General features: G+C 41.0%; 2 protein-coding genes across 2 annotated transcripts in view; both read left to right on the top strand.

Moving 5' to 3' along the window:
• The window catches only part of LOC141796179 (NACHT, LRR and PYD domains-containing protein 12-like), a 600,880-nt gene that overhangs the window by 296,835 nt on the left and 279,558 nt on the right, over nucleotides 1-24,487 (top strand). The gene's annotated exons all lie outside the window — the stretch shown is intronic.
• On the top strand, nucleotides 4,014-5,452 carry ccl35.1 (chemokine (C-C motif) ligand 35, duplicate 1). The gene is made up of 3 exons (XM_074676949.1): nucleotides 4,014-4,157; nucleotides 4,521-4,638; nucleotides 4,719-5,452. The coding sequence occupies exons 1-3, from the start codon at nucleotides 4,091-4,093 to the stop codon at nucleotides 4,831-4,833; spliced, it is 300 nt and encodes a 99-aa protein (XP_074533050.1). The 5' UTR covers nucleotides 4,014-4,090; the 3' UTR covers nucleotides 4,834-5,452.

Below are 24,487 nucleotides of genomic sequence, written 5' to 3'. Positions count from 1 at the left end.
TGTCCACGGTTTGAAACAAATAATGAAACATTTCAGCTACAAGAGGGGTTGATTAGTCATCATTTAAACCTTTTTATTCTACAGTTCACAGTTTTAAGATGACTGATATTTTTCTTGTTTACTTTTAAATTCATAAACGTATGATCTCTTTTCTTTACCTCTAATCTTTGAATCTCTTTTCTATTGATCAGGTGGCTCTAATGCTCGATTGTACATGGTGCCGCTGAAAGAAGAAGAGATGACAACCATGCTTCACAGGTTATCACCTCAGTGTGACTTTGAATCATAAGTGATTCAACTAGAAAATGTTGTTTGGTTACCTTTACCAGAAAAAGATGTCACAAATATCATTCCCTCTGGAAAAGACAATCATACACATTTACAAGGTACGAAACAAGGATGTGAAAACACAAATACCACGCTGGAAACAGAAAACCCAGAGAGAACTAGGACATTGACGCAATTAAATTTCTTTTATGATATTATTTTTAACAGCTACACTCCTCTTGTTTATCTTTGAACTAGCGTCCTCTGAGGTGAGATGCAGCGGTCTTCTACCAGAAGTCCACAGTCCACACAGAAACTTCTGGACTGCCGTCACACAAGCTAATCACGGATGTGGCTACAAGCTGGAGCAGCAGTCTGGATCTGATGTGAGTGGCTGTGGAAGCACGATGCTGAGCGAGTATCCGGGATAATGCTCGTGAAACTGACACACTGAATAGCGCAGATATCAGTGATGCTGAGGACGTAGTGAAGCGTCTCAAGTTTCTGACAAAAGTTACAGCAGTGTTGTGACAAAGAAACCCACTGACCGTGCCTTTTAAGGAGCATGATCCAGCAGAGGAACAGAAAATTCACTTCTGTTAAAGACAAGTGTGTAAAATTGGTATTATCAGGTGCTCGTATCCCAGAGTCAAACACTGCTCACCCCACACCTGGTCAAGTTTCAAGGACAGAAAGCTTCTTAGTCATGATAAGTTTGAGCCTCAGTTTTCCAAGACTTTTACCATCCAGTTTGTCAATATGTAAAAATACTTTGTGTACAATTAGATCCTAAATAACACATACCACATACCACATACCAAAATGAGTACTTTAGCTAATTAACTATGCCAGGGGTCTGTAACATGCAGCTCTGAGGCTTCATGTGACTCTTTGACCCATTTGCAGTGGCTCCTTGTAGCTTTAAAAAATATTGTTGAAGAATTTTTATTTTTCTTACAGAGGTTATTGCCATTAAGGACACTGACACAGTAAAATCTTGTGTTAACATTTTTCAAGTGAATATGTATTGTATCTTAAAATAAAGCCTGCCACCCTCTAATTCACCTCCTGTAACATCAACAGCCCACCAACTTTGGCTAACCTCAAGTTTTACACGCCTGGTAAGATAACTCAATCTGCAAAAAGACAAATCTGGAAGAAGACTCAGAATTAAATTCTGTGTGGATAGATTCAATTTACCTCCAAGGTGCCACCTTAAGGGGCAACTCCATTTTTTTGACACCTGGACCTTATTTATAGATGTGTACATGCTCATATACTCACTCAGACAAACATCGTGCAGCTCGGAGTCCTTCAGAAGTTATTTAGATCCAACCAATTTTAGCCGCACTTAGCGGGGGCCACGGCAATGAAACTTCAGCGCGGAACATAATCTCTGCAAAATTGTTCATTTCGGCAATATTTTTTCATCCATCGCCAGTGTTATCATAAAGTCAGCTCGTCTACGGTCTTCAGACTACAACTTCGAGTTTGACGGTTGTCCTTACCAGTTTGAGCCTGAGTACACGGACGAGGAGCTCCATGAAAGAAGGATGCAGAGGGAGAGAGACAAAGAGCTGGCTCGAGAACAACAAAAAGGACCACGTTCACGACTCAATGCAAACTGGTGGTGCGCTTGTGGACAGTGTTCGCCTATGGCAACAGAAGAAGAGTGTGTTTGTGATAACGATGGATAGCGATGGATGAAAAAATATAGCAGAAACGAGCGATATTGCAGAGATTATGTCCCGCACTGAAGCTCCCTTGCTGTGGCCCCCGCTAAGTGCGGCTAAAATCAGCTGGATCTAAATAACTTCTGAAGGACTCCGAGCTGCACGATGTTTGTCTGAGTGAGTATATGAGCATGCACACACCCATAAATAAGGTCCAGGTGTCAAAAAAACAGAGTTGCCCTTTAATATACATGCTTGATATATGGCCAAGCAGTAGCAAATGATTAAAAAAGAAAAAGAAAAAAAACGATAGTTAAGCGACATTAGCAACATTTTGTTTTCAAATTCAAGTATTCTTAACAATTCTACAATTTTAGAACTTTGAAATCATTTTTCTAATTTTCAAACTTTTGAATGTTCAACATTGTTAAAAGTTTTGCAACTTTGGGAATTTTGAAATTCTTTAAAATGATTTGAATTTTTATCTTTTAACTTTGAGTTTTTACATTTTACATTTTTTTAAATAATAATAAGAAAAATCTTTATTTTAAATTTTTGAATTTATTACAGTTTTTTTTACACATTTTTGAAATGTACATTTAAAAATCTTTTTTTTAGAAATTCATAAAACTTACGAAGTGCATGTACAATTTAATAAATTCCGAAAAACTTTTCATTCCGATAATTATTCACTAGATTTTAACTATGTTAGCACTTTAAAGTCTTGATTGTCTGGATAAAATAAATCTGTGGCTCCGTAATGACTTTACCCTAGGGGAGCTGAGGCAAAATAGCTTTTTAAGAAAGTTAAGGTTGCAGACCCCTGAGCTATGCTATAATATAAAGCTGTAGAAACAAAGCGTGGCAAGATGGCAGCCCCCATAGGTGTTTCCTGTCCATTTGGTGAAGCACCCCTAAATTGATTCGCACCACCCTTAAAATGTTAGAGATTTTTACATTTTTTCACTGTACTGTGTGTTTTTTGACAAGCCAGAAAAGTGTCAAAATCATATAGTTTTACAATGAAACATAATATTCTAAACAAAAATGTCAGTTTTTGACATTTTGCATCTTAGTTTTGCATTGTGATAGATAAACACTAAAAAAGACTTAGATGAACTGTTTGATCAGCTGATCACTGGCTGCAGGCAGAAGAGTCTGGGACTTTCCTATCTGTAATATTGAATATTTTAGTTCTGAATAAACAAAGCACAGCAAACAGACAGGTCCTTTAAACATTTCCTGGGGTTTCACCAAATTTCCCAGAGAAAGAACATTTAATTAAATCTTTTTAACTACTCTAAATCATAGTTTTCAGATTTGGTGACTGCTTCACTCCTTCCTCACTAGGGGCTGTGGTTGGTGAACAATGATGTTGGCCTATGAGGCAAATTTTGTGATGTTGAACCCTGAGCATGCCAAAAATCAATCAAAAGACAAAGATCTTCTTGTGGATTTATAGCCATGAACAAACAAGCTGTGATCATGTGTGCGATCAACAGGCAGAACGTGTATTGTGAGTTTTCTGGCAGCAGGTTTGGCATTTGTTGACGGGGATCCAGGAAATATTTTGATGAATCAGAGACTGACAAAAGCCATTTGAAACTCATACCGGTAACACGTTAATAAAGAGAAGACATGATATCACTTTATAGACATTAAGATCTGAGTTTTTACACACAAGGTAAACTTTTTCATTGTGATGTTAAAGATGGACTGGCTGTCAGTGCTACACCTGCTCTTGTTGGTTTATTTTCATCTTTTCATTTTGGTCAACCAGATGTGGTTAGCACTAATGTGCACCTAACTGCTTCAAAGGTCTGTGTGAAAACCCAGCAGCTCTGAGTGAGTGAGCTACTGTTTCGTCATAAATGGAAGGTGGAATCCACTGGTGCATTACACTTCCTCATTTCTTCTGTCACAGCATTTAAAAGTGAATGTCAGTCTTTTTAGGGAAGTATCACGTGGAGGGAGTGCGTACACTCCCACAGTATCCCCATGTCATATTTTGTTTTTTCCACACGGTCACTCGGGGTCTCCCCCATAACTCCTGAACCATATAAATATGAAGGCAAGCAGCAGACTGATAACAGCTCACTTCAACACACACTGCTACCCTGCGAAGGATACACACACACTCTCAGATCAGGATGGCTGCTCCTCGTTTCGCTCTGCCTGTGTTTGTGCTGCTGCTGGCTGTCATCGCCCTGAGCGAAGGTAAGAAAACACTCTGCTGTCTGAGTGTGTGGAGTGTGCGACACAGACTGGTTTTATGAAGGGGATGTGGCTTCTTTTCCTGGGTTCAGCATGATGCTCCCTTTGGGATATCCTGTTTTAATTTGAGCTACAGTCGTGATAAAGCAGGGTCTGAGTCAGGTGATGGAAGCAGGGGATTGACAAGTTACTATAACACCCACTAGATCAGCTTTACGAGAAATAGTAGTGGTGTTGTGGATTAAAACACACAGAGGATTAAGCACATAGCAGTGTCTAATCTTGACCTCATGTAGGTGGACAGGAAACTGAAAGGAGAACTGAAAAAGCGGTCAAGTGACGTTTTTCTCTGTTCTGTTTTGGCAGGTATGCGTGGTGATGGACCAAAGAGATGCTGCTTCAAGTTTCATGAGACCCCGCTGGCTAAAGGCAGAGTGGTGAGCTACATGAAGACCAGCCAGCGCTGCTCCAACCCTGCTGTCCTGTGAGTAGACACATAAACATAAACATCAGTGGATGTGCTCTGAATGTGCTGAACTGACCTCTGTCTCTGTTTGTGTTCAGGCTGACCACGGTCAAAGGTCGTCAGCTGTGTGTCAGACCTTCAGCCACTTGGGTGAAGGAGCTCATCAGCTACCTCAACACCAAACCGGCCCCAGGAGAGACCTCCATCCTGTAACCGTGCAGGGGCTGCTCCTAAAAACAGAGCCTCCAGGGAACAAAACCTGGCCACTCATTTGTCTTTACGCAGCGACACTTTAAACTTTAACTTTTGACATCAGGCTTTTTATCAACCGCTGACATGTTACAGTCTATAACGTTTATTCTGAGGGGGAGGATTTCACCTGAATGGCAGCTCTTTTTCTATCATCATGAAATTAGATCAAAAACATTAATAAAAATACACATAGTGTATGTTTAAATGAATGTAAATTATATAAAAGCTCTTTAGAAGACTACTGATGTATATTTAACATTTTCTTTTAGAGTTACATGTGTAATGTCAATAAATGTATCAGCAGGTATATTCTTCTTTGTAAACACTGGTGTTCAACTTTTGTTGCTCGGTATTCAAGAAAACTACAGTCACCAAAAAAGAGCAATGTGCGGTCATCATTGAATATAAGCTAAAGGTGACTTACACTGTGAGCTCTTTGTCTTATTTTAATACCAAAAAAAAGTATTCTATTCAAAAGTTGTTTTTAAACTTGGGTACTATTAAATAAATAATGTAATGAAATAGAAAAATGTTCCTGTATGCTTCTGCAAACAGCTGAAAATCTCCTGAATAAAAGCAAGACGACATCTCAAAGTTTGGTTGTGTTTGAGTTTCATGCTTGGGAAAGTTTCGGTGTGAATCAACGCCAGTGTTTGAAGAAGACTGAAACTTTCATCTTGAGCTGTTATTATCTCTCTTTCTTAGGGTCAAGGTCATTTCATACTCCTCTTCAGTTTCTTCAGAGAAGGCTGCACCCACAGGACTCTGTTTCTGCCAAACTGCACTGTTCACTTCACATAGCACAGTGGGATCATGGTTTTTGAATCAAAAGCTCATTTTTCTAAAGTCAGGAGGAGAAATCAAATGTTCTTCACAGAAAAAGCTTCTCTAGCATGAGAGCACACTCTACCTTTTTTTTCTTGTTTGGGTGTATTTGGTCACTAGAAGACGTGTCAGACACTATTAATGACACTGGGGAATGAGTGGCAGCTGTTGTCTCTGTGGCCCTTCATATGGTGGTAAATACACTCTAAATCACTCTTGGTCTTGTCAATGCTCTCTATAACATCAGGAGGATCAGTCCTTACCTGACACAACAGGCCACACAGCTTCTGGTACAGGCCCTTGTGATATCATACATCGACTCCTGCAACTCTCTTCTAGCAGGCCTCCCTGTGTGTACATTTAAACCTCTGCAAACTACCCAGAATGCAGCAGCACTGCTGGTTTTTAACCAGCCCAAAACAGCATGTCACCCCGCTGTTAATCTCTCTTCACTAGCTTCCAGTAGCAGCTCCAATCAAATTCAAAGCTCTTCTTCTGGCTTACGAAACATTGACAAGAACAGCTCCTTCCTACCTGGGGTCCCTCCTTCAGGTCTACACTCCTACTGGTCCACTACGCTCTGCTTGTGAAAGAAGCCAGAACCCAGCGTGGCTCTAAATCACTAGCCAAACTCTTCTCCTCTGTTGTTCCCAAATGGTGGAATGAATTATCTAACATTTATACAATCCACAGAGTCCCTTTCTACTTTAAGAGATGTCTGAAAACTAATCTGCTCAGGAAACACTTAAGCCCCGTTTTTACAGCGTTTCCACTGACTGATCCCAGGACAGATCCCCAAATAACAGGGACAAGCCGTCTCACTTTTTAGGACCCTTTCAAATGGGTGCCAGACTAAACCGATCTGATCTCAGAAGGTGGAGCTACAACGCTGCAGACTGTTGATTGGGCAAAAAATATCGTCACTTACCGTGCAACAGCGGCTGCCGTATTTCTCCTGGCGGCAGTGGTGCAAAAAGTGGGTATGCACTATATGCGGTGCATAGGGGCGCCTCGCTAGAGGGGGCACCAAAGCGATGGGGGGTGGGGTATTTTGAGTCAGCATCTTCTGTATTTGACAGCTGTTTGTTATCGATCAACAACAGAGGCACATCAGCATGTCACAGATCATGCAAGCTATCATTCAAGAGATATACCCAGCAAGTTGTCTACTGAAGGGTTACAAGGCTCTGCAGAAGTTGAATTTCCTCATACAGGAGAATCTTAAATTTGGTGTTCCCAAATTTGACAGTAGCTCTTAGAGTATTCCTGACCTTGCCTCTGACAGTTGCATCTGCCGAGAGATCCTTCAGTAAGCTGAAGCTTCTTTAAACATACTTTCAATCAAGTATGAGCAATGATCGCTTGACCCAGTAAGCAGTGTTATCTATTGGACACAGTGTGGCACGGTCTATTTCATTTGGAGCCATTCTTGATAAATGAGCGAGTGCAAAGGCACAACAAGTAGCAATTTAGTGGTGACATTGTTACATCTGACATTCAGATGTCATAATTTTAAATGCACACTACAGAGAATGATGTTATTACATCGTTAAATTGTTTTGTTGTTGTCGATTAAGCTGGTCACCTACTGTAATGTCAAAGATAAAACAAAAGTCTGTAATAAAAGCGTTATACTTTGTGAGTACTTGAATAAGTAAGATTTATACATGTTTACATCATATATATATATATATATATATATATATATATATATATATATATATATATATATATATATATATATACTTTTTTTTCCCTTTCTTTCTTTTTTTGAAAAGCAGGTAGCTGCGCCCTGCTAATATTTTACAGATGCGGCTTTTGGCTTTTGGCTTACACACTACCCACCACAAGGGGGCACGGTTTGCTGTGGAAACGCAAACAGGATCAGGCTTAACCAATCCAAACGGTGCCAAACCATACTGAACCAAACCGGACTGCTTTGTGGAAACGCGGCTTAAGGCACTTGATCTGAGCCTTCTCCTCCTTGTCCTCGGGGGTACAATAAGTCAGTAGGTCTTAAACCCAGCTGGTGAATTTTCAGCACTAATTACTGAATGTTGTTGAAGGTCGTGGCATATTGTTGCAGCAACTTATTGTGGTTAGTTGGCTACATTATTCTACACAACTAAAATAAATTTAAAAAGACAAAAAAAAGAAAATCTTGCACTCAATGGCAGCACCTGCAGAGCTGAATAACTTAGCACTGTTGTTGCACTAACTAAGGTTTTTCCTTCTGTCCAAATTCTTGCTTGTGTTGTACCTCACTTAGGACAAAAGCATCAGCTAAATGAAACAGTAACTGCAGTCACTGACCAACACAGCTTTTAGAAGAAGTGCAGATAATCCAGAGTGAGAAGTTTGCAAACGCTACATCTCATTGTTCTGGACATTTCTCTTCATTGTGATTCAATTATTTAATTGGAAGCCACAGCACAGACTGAACTGCTCTTTATTTATGCAGATCAGCAGGTAGACAGACAACCTCTAATGTTGGGGAAATAAAAGATAGCAGTGTACAAAGACAAGAGACAAGGAAGGGGTAATTACAGAAGATATTTTTAATGTCTTTGTGTGATGAAATAATCAGTAAGAATGATCATTTAATATTACAATAATATGAGGTCGAATGTATGATGATATAATGATAACTCATCTCAGAAGTCATTTAATGATACACAAAGACTGTCCACTTGGTTAGAGTCCTAGTTGACTAAATGACCTAATGACTCTCAGTGTTGTGATTTTGTGTCACTTGTTTTATAATCACAAGTTGTAGCCAGGAGTCCATCTATAGGCTATAGCAGACAGTCTAGATCCAAAGAAAGGAAAGTACGCACAGAACAAAACAGTGACAGGTCGGAGTGACAGCAAAGTCTGAGTGTCTTCTTCTTTGACCACTAGAGGGAGCCAGTAAGCTTTCAAACCAAGGCCTTTGTGATGCTCATACCCTGGATCCGAAAGCCTCTCACTGCAGCATCCCAGGTCGAACCGGAAGTGGTTTCAAACCCACCTTCCAAAAATAAGAAAGAAGAAGAACAAGAAGAAGAATTGCACTTTTGAATTTCTCATCATGTTTTTACAAGTATTATACAAAGTTAATCACTGATGAACCTTAACACCTTAAATCTTAACACTAAATAAAAAGCTAAAATCCAGTGTTATTGAGACATCTGAGACATAGACTATATTTATAGGAAACAGAGTTCACAAAAGAATGAGCAGTCTGCTGGGTCTTTTTAAGTGCAGGATTTTTATTTGAATGTGTATCAGAGACACACTGTCACTCTGTAGATGTAACTCCACATGACCATGGACAGAAATATGTTTCAGATCTCTAACAAACATCCCTCCTCCTTTTTCTCTACTTATTTTATTATGATGCACCTCTACATTGTGCTCTGGTGGGAAGACCAGGCATGTCCAAAGTCAGGCCTCTGGGCCAACCCTGGCCTGAGGTCCATTTTCCATGTCACCCTCACCTTTAATCTTGCAATGTATTAATGATGTTACTGAAATGAATCATGTTCTTAATGATGTGCAGGTTTACATTTTCTGTAAAAGCCACAATCCAAACCAAAGTCTATCTGTAAAGTCTCACTAAACTGCATTTGGACTGTGCATTAGCTGCTTGTATGAAGCTAAAGCTCTGTACATTCTACAGACAATCACCAACTCTTACAGCTGGCGTCTATAAATGAATGGATTTATCAAGATGGGAAAATGTGAGAGTTCAAAAAACTCATCAGAAGACACAAGACTGTATTAAGTCATGAAATTGAGCAGAAAAGGGGAAAAGGGTGACAAAAATAATACAAAATGCAGGGTCAGAAATATTTTGGACTTAAATTGTTGTTTTCAGGTCAAAAGTTTGAATATGAGAAAAAAATCCAGATAAAACCCAGATTCTGATCCTGTCATAAAAACATCCTGACATTTTTACCCCATATCGCCCCCTAATGGAGAAAACTTTCCTTGGTCAGAAGCTGAGTTTGCTGATGTTTACACAGCAGGTAACACTACAGAAAACTGACCACTGATCATCTGGGATAAAGAGACACCTGAGGAACAGGTGAGCTTTGATCTCATCAGTCTGTGATGATGGAACAAGGAGGTCTGAGCACTGAGAGACTGATTTTACAAGATGAACAAGAGATGTCGTTTCTAAACACAACTGATTTGTTTTTTTATCTTCTCAACTTTATGTTAACATCAAAATAATGTCTGAGTCATTTCAAGGGCATTATATATCAAAGAATAGCTGGTAAGTTTTTATTTTTTTAACAGTCTGAGGGAGGAGTAGGAGGAGGAGGATACGGAAAAGGACCAGGATGAGGACAAAGATGAGGAGGAAAGCTGTTTGAGCATAAAATTAATATCACTGATATCAACCATAGTTCAGCTCGACAAGTACTCAATTTTAGAGTACATGTGCTTTCCAGCATATTTTACAATCCCTCTAAAAACTTGCTGTAAGGAGTGTTAGAGCTGTTCAGTTTTGCTTTTTAATTCCCCCTTCTCCAGTTCCAAACTCATTCTTCCCTCCTCTCTGTGGAGAAGCACAAAACACAGCCTGAAAAAAACAGTGTCGGCTCCCATAAACATCTGATTTGTGAAATAAGGAACAAGTAGGGCTGTGCTATTTCTGTTACCTGGAATCCCAATTATACAACATGAAAAGTCATCCTAAAAGAGTAAGGACAAATCTTGGCATTCAGCTCAAACTCTGCTAAATGTACAGAAACAGCGGTGAACCTCCACAAACAAGAAGCACCTTATTCTGAGGTGTCTGAGAAAAACTCCATGTGTCCAAGCTTTGATGACTTTTCAATGATACTACTACTACTACTACTACTACTACTACTTCTAATACAACTACTACTACTACTACTACTACTACTACTACTACTACTACTACTACTACTAATAATAATAATAATAATAATAATAATAATAATAATTGGGTCAACATAGCACTTTTCTTTTTTTGTCAGTTTTTGTTTGTTTGGAAAGGCACATGTGACATAACGTTCCTTTGGGGAAAGGGTACAGTATGCAGTAAACATTCCACACGTTCACTGTGGTTATGAAAATGATCATTGCCAATGCTTGGTTTTAATAGATTTAACAACAAGGAGAAGAGGTGAGCGGAGGAGGGGTCTGGCTCAGTTTCTTATCTGGAATGAGACACATCCAAATTTTGACCTTTGCATCAACCCAAACCCAAACCTAAACCAGGTAGGTGGATTCACAAAAAAATTAAACCTGGTCAGATTACAGAGATTACGGGTTTCACGTAGTTTGTCCAAAATGACCAAATCCTGAAAAAGGATTCCCTTTGACCCTTCAAAGAAAATGACCACCTCTCAAGACTGTAAATGTCCTGTACAATATCAAGCCACTTTTCCATTGTAGGTGCCTGGGCTTTTAACCACTTTCTGGTGATTGTCTTTTTGCTTGCTGCCAAAAGCACAGCCAGCAGCTTTTTGTCTCTCAGAGTCCAGTTTTCAAAAGAAAAATCTCCCAAATACAGGGCTTCCAACTTAACAGGAACGTCCTCAGTAAAGATATTGTTCCACAGCTGCTCCCAAAACGCTTTGATCCATTGACAACTCCAAGAAATAGGACAGTGATTTGCATCTTTTGTCCCACAGAGTCTCCAGCAGGTGTCTCCACTGTTCTGAAGTTTTTCCTGGGCTGGGGTTACCAAAAAAATCTACCAATGTTTTTCCAACAGAATTCCCTCCATGTGTTGGAGGTTGAGGCCATCCATCGTAACTTCAAATGTTTTCCCAGCTTTCAGTTGAAATGCATATGTTTCCCTCCTTCTCCCACTCATTTCCTATATAGTTTGTATCACCCTGTTTAGATAGCAAAATACCATCATATAGTTTAGAAATGAGCTTTGTACTTAGCGTGAGCCTGTTTCAACACAGATAGAAACACACTGAGGAATTCTCAATCAGATTTTTCCCACTTGTCTTTCAAGTTTTGATTCAAATAAGTTCTAACCTGTAAATATCGCTGGAAGTCATCTTTTTCTAAACCATGAGATTTTTCAAGTTCCTCAAAACTCTGAAACATCCCTTTCTGAATAAAAGTGTAACAGGTGGTCAAGCCTTTTGAGACCCAAGCCCTAAGTCTGCCATCACTATTTGACTCTAAGGCGTAAGTATTTGAGTCCCATTCCCTAACCCACATGTTTTGGTAATCCTTTTCCAGGAAGATAAAACTGTGAGGAACACAGTTCAATCAGATAGGGCTCCGTTAATCTTTATTTTAGCTCTTGGTTTATTGTACAAAGCAGCAATTACATCAATTAGGGCAGGGTTTACCAATCCTGGTCCTGGGGGACCCCCCTGCCCTGCACGTTTTAGATGTTACCCCACTCCAGCACACCTGATTCAAATGAATGGCTCGTTATCCGGCTCCAGCAGGGCTTGATGACGAGCTGATCATTTGAATCAGGTGTGTTGGAGTCGGGAACATAAAAAACATGCAGGACAGGGGTACTCCAGGACCAGGATTGGGAAACACTGCATTAGGGTCTGGTGGAATCCAAATTTAGGCATTACTTTATATCAAAAGGTCCATGTGACCCAGTCAAATGCCTTCTCTGCATCCAAACTCAGCACAAGGGTTTCTAATCTTTGTTGCATTGAACGGTCCAGAACATGTCAAGTTGTCCTGAGTCTGTCTCTGTCTGATAGACTCCATTCTAGTCCACTTTTTTCGTTGCCTAAATTGACCTCTTCATTTTAGGCTGCTTTTTAAAGTAGACCTAATGCACAGCTTGGTTTGAAGCCTTAAAATAGCTCAAATTGACCTCTTCATTCTGGACCACTTGTGCCACATTCATAAGATGTGCTCCACAAACAAAGACTCATTCATGTCATTGTCACATTGAGCTGGTGTATTGAGCTATTATTGTGGCAAAATGATGTGTGTGTGGGTCAATGCATCCACACATATGTGAACTGTGATCCACAAATGTGTGGACCGATTCACAAATCTGTCAAATATTTACAAATGTGTGCACAAATCCACAAATGTTTAAACTGATTCACAAATAAAAATGTAGTCTGAGATGGCTGGAAAGTCTATTTTTTTTTTTTTGTTTGTTTTACAAGAGCTAAAAATCCACACAAATCATCAGATACAACTGAGGCAGTGTGGATTGCTAAGTGGCTGAGGCGTGGTGCTACAATGATAGCTCCATACCTGGCAGCCTGCGCCTGGGAGCCTGAGCTCAGGGCAAAGTAATCCGCCTCTCACAGACAGATTCTTTCTCATTTGCAGATCACTGGCCCGGCAGGACTGTAGCAAACATCACGTGCACTCAGACAGTCCATCGGGAGGCCCGCCTCAGTCGTAATGATGACAATGATGATGGGATTTGAAAAATACCCAGACTTTTCAGCCATTTAAGACAATCCATTTATTTGTAAACCAGTTTAAACATTTCTGGATTCGCAAAGACATTTGTGGATATTTGACACATTTGCAAATCTGTTAACACCTTTGTGCAAACAAACATTTGGGATGCATTTACACACGCTAATCATTTTGTTACAATAATAGCTCCATACTGGTGCAAATACTGATCATTTTATGGGTTTTGGCAAAGTATGTTTTGGGGGTTTGTATTGCCACATTATGTAATAACGCCCCATGATGTAATAATCTGATTAATTTTCAATTCACTATGTAATAACGCTGCATTTTGGTATACAATTTTTGAGCGCAGTGCATAATAAACTCCTCTGCATTATGTAATACATTCTGACACTGTGCATCCATCAGTAAATACAAAATGCAGGCGTTGCACTTTTTGATGAAGAAAATGTAAGAATTATGTGCATTATGTAACAAACCACCAAAATGGATGTCTTTATTAGAAAAAAAAACAGATCATCAAAAAGATATTGACTTAGAGAAAGCAGCATGAGGGGCAAATATAATTTCATTTGAAAAACTAGTGATGACGCCTCATTGGTCAAATCTAAATCAAACTCCAGTGACTGACACCAAGCGCCAGGAGCGTCAGGGGGCATCAGGTGTTGGCAGGCCATTTGGGTACCTCACAGCCAGCCCCCCGGGCACCCACACTTAGCCCCGGACCGCCTGGTCCTGCGCACCCACACTTAAGCATCCCCCCTTTGCCAACTACACCAAACAGCCACGGCCCCGAAAGACCTTGCGCCCTTGGTAGGAGAAATTCCTATCATTTTAGTTTTACCTGTTGGTAGGTGCCTTGCCCACCTCTCAGCCCTCCAGGCACCCACACTTACAATATATTTCTGATGGTATAACATTTTTTTTTTTAATTTGAGATATCTATTTGGCTGGTTTGTTGCATAATGCACCTAATTCTTATATTTTCTTGATATAAAAAAATACAACACCTGCATTTTGTAATGACTGATGCAATATGTCTGAATGTATTACATAATGCAGCAAAGTTTATCACATACATTTAAAACACTATAAAACAAAATGTGTCAGATTATTACAAAATGCTGTTTTTTACAAAATGAATTGAAAATGTATTACAGTATTACAGCACGGGGCGTTATAACATGATGTGGCACCACAGGTTCATTGGTAAAGAGATTCATGGGTGTGGGGGGAAATGGGGTGTGCTTGAACTGGGCAGTGTGTGTGTGTGCTTGAGGAACTGGGCAGAGTGTGTGTGCTTGAGGAACTGGGCAGTGTGTGTGTGCTTGAGGAACTGGGCAGAGTGTGTGTGCTTGTGGAACTGGTTCTGAGCTTTTATCCACAGTTTTCAGACTCAGTCAGTTTCTTCAGTTTGAAACGTTTTCCTCGGCCTTGGAAAAACTTCCACACGGCACTGAAGAGGCCGGAGTCCACAGAGAGTGTGTAGCCACTTTGCACGGGTCAGGGTGAACTGTTTCCCAGAGTACCAGCTGCTCAAACTGGGTGTAGCATCCCGATCTTCTGCTGCAGCAGGATCTACAGTGCCCAGACCTCTGGGGCTGAACCCTGGTTCTGTTTGCTGCTCTAGATCTGGATCACCTGCGGAGATCATGACTCTGGAGTCACATGACACACAATATCTTGTTGACAGCACACCATGCAAAAGAACACTCACCTGTTGGGAAAGTAGTGAAAGTATACTCACAGGTTTGTCTGTCAGGTGTTTGTTATACATCACCTCACTTCATTTCATGTCTCCACTTCCCTCCTTTGTTTCTCTGTAGATGGACACCTTGGGACAGAAGCAGAAAGCAGCAGTAAAAGCTCCTTTGCAGTGTAACACACGTGAACCTGGCCGATGGACAGGAAATGAGCGCCTCAGTGTTGGCGAGGCAGCTACGATCATCAGATAAAACCAGAGAGGAATGAAAAGAGAGGAGGAATGGCTTTGTAGCTGTCAGTTCACAGGCTTTAAATCCGAAGGCTTACATTTCCATGGATACAACACCTGAGTTTGAGCTGTTTGAGCATCTGTGGAAGAAAACTTTCAGGGAGCATCAGCAGCACACGTACACCAATCCAGACAACACGTTGCATGTCATACCTGCATTTACTGCAGCGTTTGCATTCACTGGAACAGTCGTGGCCGTAAGCTCAAGTGGTTTGTGGTAACGCTGCACTGAAGCCCGCTCTGGTCCCAGCTCAGGACCCTACATTTCCCCCACTTGATGAGTTTGAAAGAGCTCAACCGTCATCGCTCAGTGTTTTTTTGATGCACTGATGCTCCAGTAGTGTTTTCCACACTGGCTGACGGCTGTTGGTGCTGATAGTTTGGGCTTTACGTGAAGCGGGCAGTATCCTGTTGCACTGCAGGTCCATCCCTGTGTTTTTCATCCACTCAGGAGCCTTTGAGGCAGGTGACAGCCAGTGGGAGACAAGATGCCGTACCTTGATGCCTTTCCTCACAACATTTGATTTTGTTCAAATGAGAACTTACCTCAAATAGGCGCTGACAATGTTTCCTACATTGTACAGGAGCGCCTGTGCTCGGGTTGTTCTTCTGTCTCTGTGTCAGGGACATCTGCTCTCACAAGTTTGACCTTTTCAGGTTGTTTGACTGTGTATCTTTGTCATTTTCAAATTGGCTGTGAATGGATCACTGCACTATGTCATATTGCAGTGTTAAATCACACACTTCTTCTGTTTGATGCTTCTTGCTTTTTGTTGCTTTGCCTAATTTTAGCCCGCCACCACCCCCCCTCATCGGAGGACAAATAACTTTATTCCATGCTACGCTTTCAGACCGTCTCTTTTCCTCATTGAATCACTAAGTCCTATTTTGAAAGTATTTGTTTCCAGACTCATATTTATCAAGATGGAAATTTATCACGTCAGATCATGACAGTCATCATTTATTTAGAACTATTTTTAAGACTAATATCAAAGAGAAAAGCGGTTAAATTACAACTGTAGAAGACAGAAACTCATCACAGCTGCACCAGTGTGGAATGTAATAATAAAAATTATTATAATTATAACAAAAAGGACAATCAGCATTTTGTAGTGTAACTCATAAATGAAGGTCAGATCAAATTGGGTTATCCAGTTCAATATGAGCTGAATTAACTTTCCCTACCTATGATCATGTGTCCTATGATCTTTGAATAGTTGATCATTTCTTAACATTGTATTTTAATTTATTTACATGTAATTTGATTGTGTGTGTGTCTCAGCACACACTGCAGCTTTCCTTCCAGAGTTTTTTTGTTGTTGTTGGTTTTTTATTTTTGGCCCGCCACCACCCCCCCTCATCGGAGGACAAATAACTTTATTCTATATTTAAAGAACTATTTCAGAAAAGAGCTGAGTCTGGTCAAACTATTTTTTTATTCATTGTCCACATGATTTAATAGCTGTTTACATTAAACTAGATGAAATTTGTTTAGAAAAACACTGGCTGTAAAATATTGATTTGGATGACACCTGAACAAGCTCTGTTCATCTATTTCAAATTAGATTTACAGATTATTAGCTGAACTGATAATTGTGTTGGACACACACAACAATTAACTTTGATTTTTTTCTCTTAACTTTTACCCCGCCACCACCCCCCCTCATCGGAGGACAAATTACTTTATTCTACACTAAAGAAACTATTTTTGAAGTTGTCAAACTATTTGTTTTTAAAGTTTAAATTATTCCTAGAAAAAAAAAATGTCTGTCATTGTTTACAATGCAGGTCTGACTGTTTAATTGCTTATGTATCTCTAAACTTCTTTGAAAACATTATTAAATTTTTTTTTGGAAAGTGCTACAGTGTAGAACTCAGCTAATATAAGATGCGTTGAATCTTTAACCGCACTTTAAAAGTATTCTAAAATTTCATTTACATTTTTGAAAACTGTTATTAACACATTTAACACCTATTATTGGACAACCTATTTTATGAAATATCATTTTGATGAAATGTTTTGTGTTAAAGACAAAGAAGGCTTTATTGTGTGTGTCATCCAATCTTGAGCTTTTACCCTGCCACCACCCCCCCTCATCGGAGGACAAATAACTTTCTTCTACTTTAAAAGAACTATTCAGAGTCTAACTTTTTTGGCCTGTTTTTTTTTTCTTGTTATCAGGATAATTATTGTGATTTTGGAGACTACTCTTTTAAACATAATTTAAACACCTTTTACTGGACAACACATTAGCTTTAACCATCTAATCAATATATCAAGTAAAATGTTAAATAAAAAATAACTATAATTTTGTGTGTGTTGTCCAACCTTTTACTTTTACCCTGCCACCACCCCCCCTCATCGGTGGACAAATAACTTTCTTCTACTTTAAAGGAACTATTTAGAGTCTGTCTTTTAAATTAACTATTTGTTTAATTTATTCATTTATTTTTTTGTTATTGAGATGATAATTGTGATTAAAAAAGTGATGAAAAATAAATAAACTAAAAACCTATTATTGGACAACACATAAGCTTTAACTTATCTAATCAAGTATCATTTAATGAAATGTTTGAATTTAAAGGGTAATATAATTTTGTGTGTGTTGTCCAACCTTTTACTTTTACCCTGCCACCACCCCCCCTCATCGGAGGACAAATAACTTTCTTCTACTTTAAAAGAACTATTTAGAGTCTGACTTTTTTTTGCCTGATTTTTTTTCTTGTTCTTTGGATAATTATTTTAATTTTGGGAACTTTTTTAAACATCATCTAAACACCTTCTATTGGACAACACACAATCTTTAACTTATCTAATCATGTATAATTTAATGAAATGTTTGAATTGAAAGAATAATATAATTTTATGTGTGTGTGTGTGTGTGTGTGTGTTGTCCAACCTTTTACTTTTACCCTGCCACCACCCCCCCTCATCGGAGGACAAATAACTTTCTTCTACTTTATACCTACCTTAAAATAACTATTCTAGGGTTTTTTATGTTTTTATTTTTCTCTTATTTAAATGATTTTTGGAAGTAGTTTACCTGTTTAAATGTTTTGTTTGTTTTTAGTTTTTTTTTATGAAGTGTATGTGTGTGTGTGTGTGTGTGTGTGTGTGTGTGTGTGTGTGTGTGTGTGTGTGTGTGTGTGTACTAAATAATCCAAATACTTACCAAACACTTACCTCTTCTCCTTGGCTGAGTTCATCCTGGAGTCCTCACCCCGTCTTGCGGCTTATCTTCTCCTCCAGGTTTCTCTGCTTCTTCTGCAGCTTCATCCTCTTGGACTGTTGCTTCCGTAAGCGCATCTCCTTATTGGCAGGACCAGGATCCACTGAAAGAAACCAAATATTCAAGGTCACTTTTGAGTGAAGCTGAGAGATTGTCTCTTATTTGACAGATTTTTGATCAAATCAAATCTTTTTTCAAAAGAGAAATTTAAAAACAAGGTTTGAAAGTTGCTTTCTTACCCCTGGCCTGGATCTTGGCCTCCTTCTTCTCACTCCTGGTGATGTTCTTGAGGACCCGGTCATTCTGGAGCTCCAGGAGGCGCAGTTTCAGTTTTGAAAACTGGCCCTTATTTTGAAGAGGTTGACGACTTTTCTCTTCCTCCTGTTCCCCAGAGTGTGCCTGTCCTCTACGTTTCTCCTCCTGCTCCCGCAGCACCCTCCTTCTTCTTTCCCTTATCCACCTGCTCTCTGTCATCTCCTGCTTGTCCGCCCACACCACAACTTTCCATTTCTCCTCTTCCTCCTCATACGGGCTTGGTTCCTCCTCGGTCTCTTCGTCCTCGTCATTTATTCTCAGGACCCATGCCACCCCTGCCTCCCGCAACAGTCTCTCCTTCTCCTTCTCCTGTCTCACTCTTTCCTCTTCCTCCAGCCTCAGTCTCTCCTTCTCAAGTCTGGCTCTTTTCTCCTCTTCCACCTCATCTGGTCTGAATATCTGTACCTCCGTCTCTTCGTCCTCGTCATCTATTTTCAGGACCCATACCACCCCTGCCTCCCGCAACGGTCTCTCCTTCTCAAGTCTCACTTTTTCCTCTTCCTCCAGCCTCAGTCTCTCCTTCTCAAGTCTGGCTCTTTTCTCCTCTTCCTCCAGCCTCAGTCTCTTCTTCTCAAGTCTCACTCATTTCTCCTTTTCCTCCTCATCTGGTCTGATTATCTGTACCTCCGGCTCTTCCTCCTCGTCATCTACTCTCAGGACCCGTGCCAACAGTCTCTCCTTCTCCCTCTCCTTCTCAAGTCTCACTCTTTTCTCTTCTTCCTCTAGCCTCAGTCTCTCCTTCTCTTCCTCTGCTCTAAGTCTCTTCTCCTCCTCCTGTCTTTCCCTCTGCCTCCTGGTCTTCTCCATAAGAGCCTTTCTCTCCTCTTCCTGCTTTTGTTTTTCTCTCTCCTCCCTCAGTCTCAGTCTCTCCTTCTCCTCATTCTGGTTTGGTTGTCTCTCCTCTTCCTGCTCCTGTTACAGTTTCCTATTCTTTTCCTGTTTTCGTCTCTCCCCCTGTCTCCAGCACTGCTCCGCCTCCTGTAACAGTCTTTCTAAATCCTCCTCCTCCTCTAGTCTCAGTTTCTCTTCCTCCTCCCATTTTCTCTCCCTTCTCCTCCTTCTGTTCTCCATCATCTCTTGTCTTTCAATGACTTCCTTGTCCTCTTTCTGTCTCCTCTCCACCTTCTCTTTTAATAACTCCTCTTTCAGTCTCTGTCTCTCCTCCTTCTGTATCAGTCTCTCCTCCTCCTCCCGTATCAATTTGTCCACTTGGTCCTCTTGCATCTGTGCCTCCTCCTCCTCCTGTGTCAATCTCTTCGCCTCCTCTCGTATCAATTTGTCCACTTCGTCCTCTTGCATCTGTGTCTCCTCCTCCTGCTGTTTCAATCTCTCCTCCTCCTCCCGAATCAGTTTGTCCACTTCGTCCTCTTGCATCTGTTTCTTCTCCTCCTCCTGCTTGCGTTTTTCTGTCTCCTCCTTCAGTCTCAGTCTCTCATTCTCCTCCTTCATTCTTAGTTTTTCATTCTCCTCCTCCTCTTTCAGTCTCTGTTGCTCCTCCTCTTCCTTCTTCAGTCTCAGTCTCCTCTCTCTTCTTCTTCTCTCCATACTTACCTGTTTGTCTCTTTCCTCCTGCTCCAGTCTGAGTCTCTCCTCCTCCTCTAGTCTGAGTCTCTCCTCCTCCTCTAATCTGACTTTCTCCTCCTCCTGCTCCAGTCTGAGTTTCTCATGCTCCTGTCTCAGTCTGCTCTCTTTCCTTCTTCTCCTTCTCTCCATACTTACCTGTTTGTCTCTTTCCTCCTGCTCCACTTTGAGTCTCTCCTGCTCCTGCTCCAGTCTGAGACTCTCCTCCTCCTCTAGTCTGAGTCTCTCCTCCTCCTGTCTTAGTCTCCTTTCTTTCCTTCTTCTCCTTCTCTCCATACTTTCCTGTTTGTCTCTTTCCTCCTGCTCCAGTCTGAGCCTCTCCTCTTCCTCCTGCTCCAGTCTGAGCCTCTTCTCCTCCTCCTCCTGCTCCAGTCTGAGTCTCTCATGCTCCTGTCTCAGTCTCCTTTCTTTCCTTCTTCTCCTTCTCTCCATACTTTCCTGTTTGTCTCTTTCCTCCTGCTCCAGTCTGAGCCTCTCCTCTTCCTCCTGCTCCAGTCTGAGCCTCTTCTCCTCCTCCTCCTGCTCCAGTCTGAGTCTCTCATGCTCCTGTCTCAGTCTCCTTTCTTTCCTTCTTCTCCTTCTCTCCATACTTTCCTGTTTGTCTCTTTCCTCCTGCTCCAGTCTGAGCCTCTCCTCTTCCTCCTGCTCCAGTCTGAGCCTCTCCTCCTCCTCCTGCTCCAGTCTGAGTCTCTCCTCCTCCTGTCTTAGTCTCCTTTCTTTCCTTCTTCTCCTTCTCTCCATACTTACCTGTTTGTCTCTTTCCTCCTGCTCCAGTCTGAGCCTCTCCTCCTCCTTTTCCTCATCCAGTTTCAATCTCTCCTTCTCCTCCAGTCTCAGTTCCTCCTCCTCCAGTTTCACTCTCTCCTCCTTCTTCATTCTTATTCTCTTCTTTGCCTCCTTAAGTCTCAGTCTCTCCTCCTCTTCCTCCTGCTCCAGTCTGAGCCTCTCCTCCTCCTTTTCCTCATCCAGTTTCAATCTCTCCTTCTCCTCCAGTCTCAGTTCCTCCTCCTCCAGTTTCACTCTCTCCTCCTTCTTCATTCTTATTCTCTTCTTTGCCTCCTTAAGTCTCAGTCTCTCCTCCTCCTCCTCCTCCTCCAGTCTCAGTCTCTCTTCCTTCATCAGTTTCAGTCTCTCCTCCTTCATCAGTTTCAGTCTCCTCTTCGCCTCCTTTAATCTCAGTCCCTCCTCCTCCTCCTCCAGTTTCAGTCTTTCCTCCTTCATCAGTTTCAGTCTCCTCTTCGCCTCCTTTAATCTCAGTCTTTCCTCCTCCTCCTCCAGTTTCAGTCTTTCCTCCTTCATCAGTTTCAGTCTCCTCTTCGCCTCCTTTAATCTCAGTCCCTCCTCCTCCTCCTCATCCAGTTTAAGTCTCTCCTCCTCCTTCAGTCTCAGTCTTTCCTCTTCCACTTTTAGTCTCAGTCCCTCCTCCTCTCCATCCAGTTTCAGCTCTAGTCTCTCTGTCTCCTCTACCTTTTGCAGTCTCATGCCCTCCTTCTCCTCCTCCTGTCTTATTCTCTCCTCCTTCTCCTTCAGTCTCTTCTCTTCCTTTTCTTTTCTCAGTCTCTCCTGTCTTTGTCCTTTTTCCTTCTCCTCCTTCAGTCTCAGTCTCCCTCTTTCCTTCTCCTCCTCTTTCAGTCTCAGTGTCTCCTTCACCTCCTCCTCCTCCTTCAGTCTCAGTGTCTCCTCCTCCTCATACAGGACCTTGTCCTTTCTTAGCTCATGTATGACCTTTTGTACCTGCTGGTCAATCAGATTCACCTCCTCCTTCAGTCTCAGTGTCTCCTCCTCCTCATACAGGACCTTGTCCTTTCTTAGCTCATGCATGACCTTTTGTATCTGCTCGTCGATCAGATTCACCTCCTCCTTCAGTCTCAGTGTCTCCTCCTTCTCATACAGGACCTTGTCCTTTCTTAGCTCATGTATGACCTTTTGTACCTGCTCGTCGATCAGATTCACCTCCTCCCTCAGTCCCAGTGTTTTCACTCTTTGTGCTCTTCTTCTTTGCAAACTTATCTGTCTCTCCTCCTCCTTCAGTCTCAGTCTGTTTCTTCCATTCACATCATTTGTCTTTTCTAAGCCATGCGTTAACTTTCTTAACTCCTCGTACAGATTCATGTCCGACTCCAGCTCCTCCAGCTCTATCACTATGTCCTCTATTTGTGCTCCCTCCTCCTCCTCCTCCAGTATCAGTTTCTTTCTCTCGTCCTCCTTCAGTCTCAGTCTCTCCTTCTCCTGTCTCAGTGTCTCCTCCCACTCCCATCTCTGCCTCTCTTCTTGCTCCTGTCTCTGTCTCCTCTCCCTGCTCCTCATCCTGGCCATACTTACCTCTCTCTCTTCCTCCTCCTGTCTCAGTTTCTCCTCCCACTCCCATCTCTGCCTCTCTTCTTGCTCCTGTCTCTGTCTCCTCTCCCTCCTCCTCATCCTGGCCATACCTACCTCTCTCTCTTCCTCCTCCTGTCTCAGTTTCTCCTCTGACTCCCATCTCTCCCTCTCCTCTCGTTCCTGGCTCTGTCTCTTGTCCCACCTCCTTATCCTGGTCATACTTACCCCTCTCTCCACCTCCTCCTGCTCCTGTCTTCGGCTCTCCATACTTACCATCTCTCTCCTCAAGCCTCTCCTGCCTCTCTCTTCTCCTCCTCCTCTCCTGTGCTCCTCTCTCCTCTCAGTCATGGTTTGAATTCGTTTGTGTGCTTCTCGCTTCAGTATTCTGAATGAGAAAATGATCAGAATATTTGTTTATTTACAAAATAAAGTCCAAATAGCTGTTGTTTTATGTCACTTCTTCGTGTTATTTATCTCTTTATAGTTATTACTGTTTAAAACATGATTCTTTGTATTGGATTGAATATTTATAAGGAAGCTTTAATGTTAAGGACCATGTGTTTTAAGTTCTGACAAACAAACTCTGTTCAAATTGTAGTGAGGGTTATAATAACACCAAAATCTGTCATTTGCTGCTGCTGTGACTCCTGAATTTCCCCTCGACATAAATAAAATCTATTCTATTCTATACTATTCTACTCTATTGACGTTGACACCAGTACAAAGCATGATATTTAAAACTCTTTGCAAACAACACAACAGAATCAAGTCTTTTTATATTAGTGTTACAGAAACAGTCCCGAAGACGTGGCAGCACATTTGTGTGAATCTAACTGGGAAAGGCTTTAAGGAGGTTTGATTTTGACTGTTTATAGACCAACAGTTGTCAGCACAAAATAATAGAAATTTTACTTTAGAAAAATGAAAACCAGCTTTCTCACATAACTGTCAGTGTAATGAATAAATACAGATTACTGCTGACACACTTCTGTTCGGTAAGAGTAAAAACACAGAATGTCTCGGTAAAAAAGAACATATACCAAATTTATTCATATAAATGCAGTTAAAAAAGAAAGATAAACCAAAACCCAGTTAACTTTGGTAGTTTAAAAACTTAAATCGTCTCTCTTTCAACACAAATCTGAAGGACTACCTTGTTTTTGTTCAACTTCCAAGTATACATTCAAACAAAAGATGCGGGCAATGTCCGCAGCTGAAACTATCACATCTTGAAACTAAATAACAGTCTTTTAACTTCAAATTCACATTGAGTTTCACACTCGGAAATGAAACTAAGATCCCCTTTCAGATTTATTATGATCAAAGACCTGTTTCACCTCAACGGATGATTTAAACTCTGTCAAACCTTCGAAAAAGTCACAGATCTTATCAAGAAAAGCCAGCACTGTCACATGGCCATCGGTGTAATCCGTCAAATAAATACAGATTACTGCTGACACGGTTCAGTAATAGTAAAAACACAGAATGTTTCGGTAAAAAAAGGGGGGGAAAAAATCCTCTATCTATCATGTTACTTTCAGAGTTTAAAGTGTACTGTTACAGCAAAGCAGAGCTAGTCGATGCTAGTTTAAAACCGACATGCATTTGGAAGTATGCACCGTGTGTGAGCTGTTGTATAAAACGCTTGCGGACACCTCGGCTGAAAATATTACAGGGACGGACATATTTAATTGTAGTAAAGTAATATCTGTGGCGCATAACTCTACGCTACACAGGTATGAGCTCCTCAATCAATGTTTAGCTGTTTAGCGCTGTGCTGCAGCATGACCTAGCTTAAATATTAGCCGAAAACTGTGAAAACAGATGGAAAACTAGCTTGTGCTGCCACACCAACGGCCTTGCGACCACCGAGATCGTACGGCAGAAGTTGTTCTGTTTAGTCACTTATACCAAATAAATTCACATAAATGCAGTAAAAAAAGAAGGATAAACCAAAACC

The sequence above is a fragment of the Halichoeres trimaculatus genome, unplaced genomic scaffold, assembly GCF_033239565.1.
Source record: "Halichoeres trimaculatus isolate MK-OKI-2021-1 unplaced genomic scaffold, fHalTri1.1 fHalTri1_scaffold_10, whole genome shotgun sequence".
Taxonomy (NCBI): domain Eukaryota; kingdom Metazoa; phylum Chordata; class Actinopteri; order Labriformes; family Labridae; genus Halichoeres; species Halichoeres trimaculatus.
The sequence above is the reverse complement of the archived record's forward strand: the minus strand, read 5'-3'. Positions and strand labels throughout refer to the sequence as shown.

Bases quoted from the DNA above. Each gene is read 5' to 3' on its own strand.
- ccl35.1 (XM_074676949.1), top strand. From the start codon at position 4,091: ATGGCTGCTCCTCGTTTCGCTCTGCCTGTGTTTGTGCTGCTGCTGGCT. The intron at 4,158-4,520 runs GTAAGAAAACAC...CTGTTTTGGCAG, and splicing joins TGTCATCGCCCTGAGCGAAG to GTATGCGTGGTGATGGACCA. The intron at 4,639-4,718 runs GTGAGTAGACAC...GTTTGTGTTCAG, and splicing joins TGCTCCAACCCTGCTGTCCT to GCTGACCACGGTCAAAGGTC.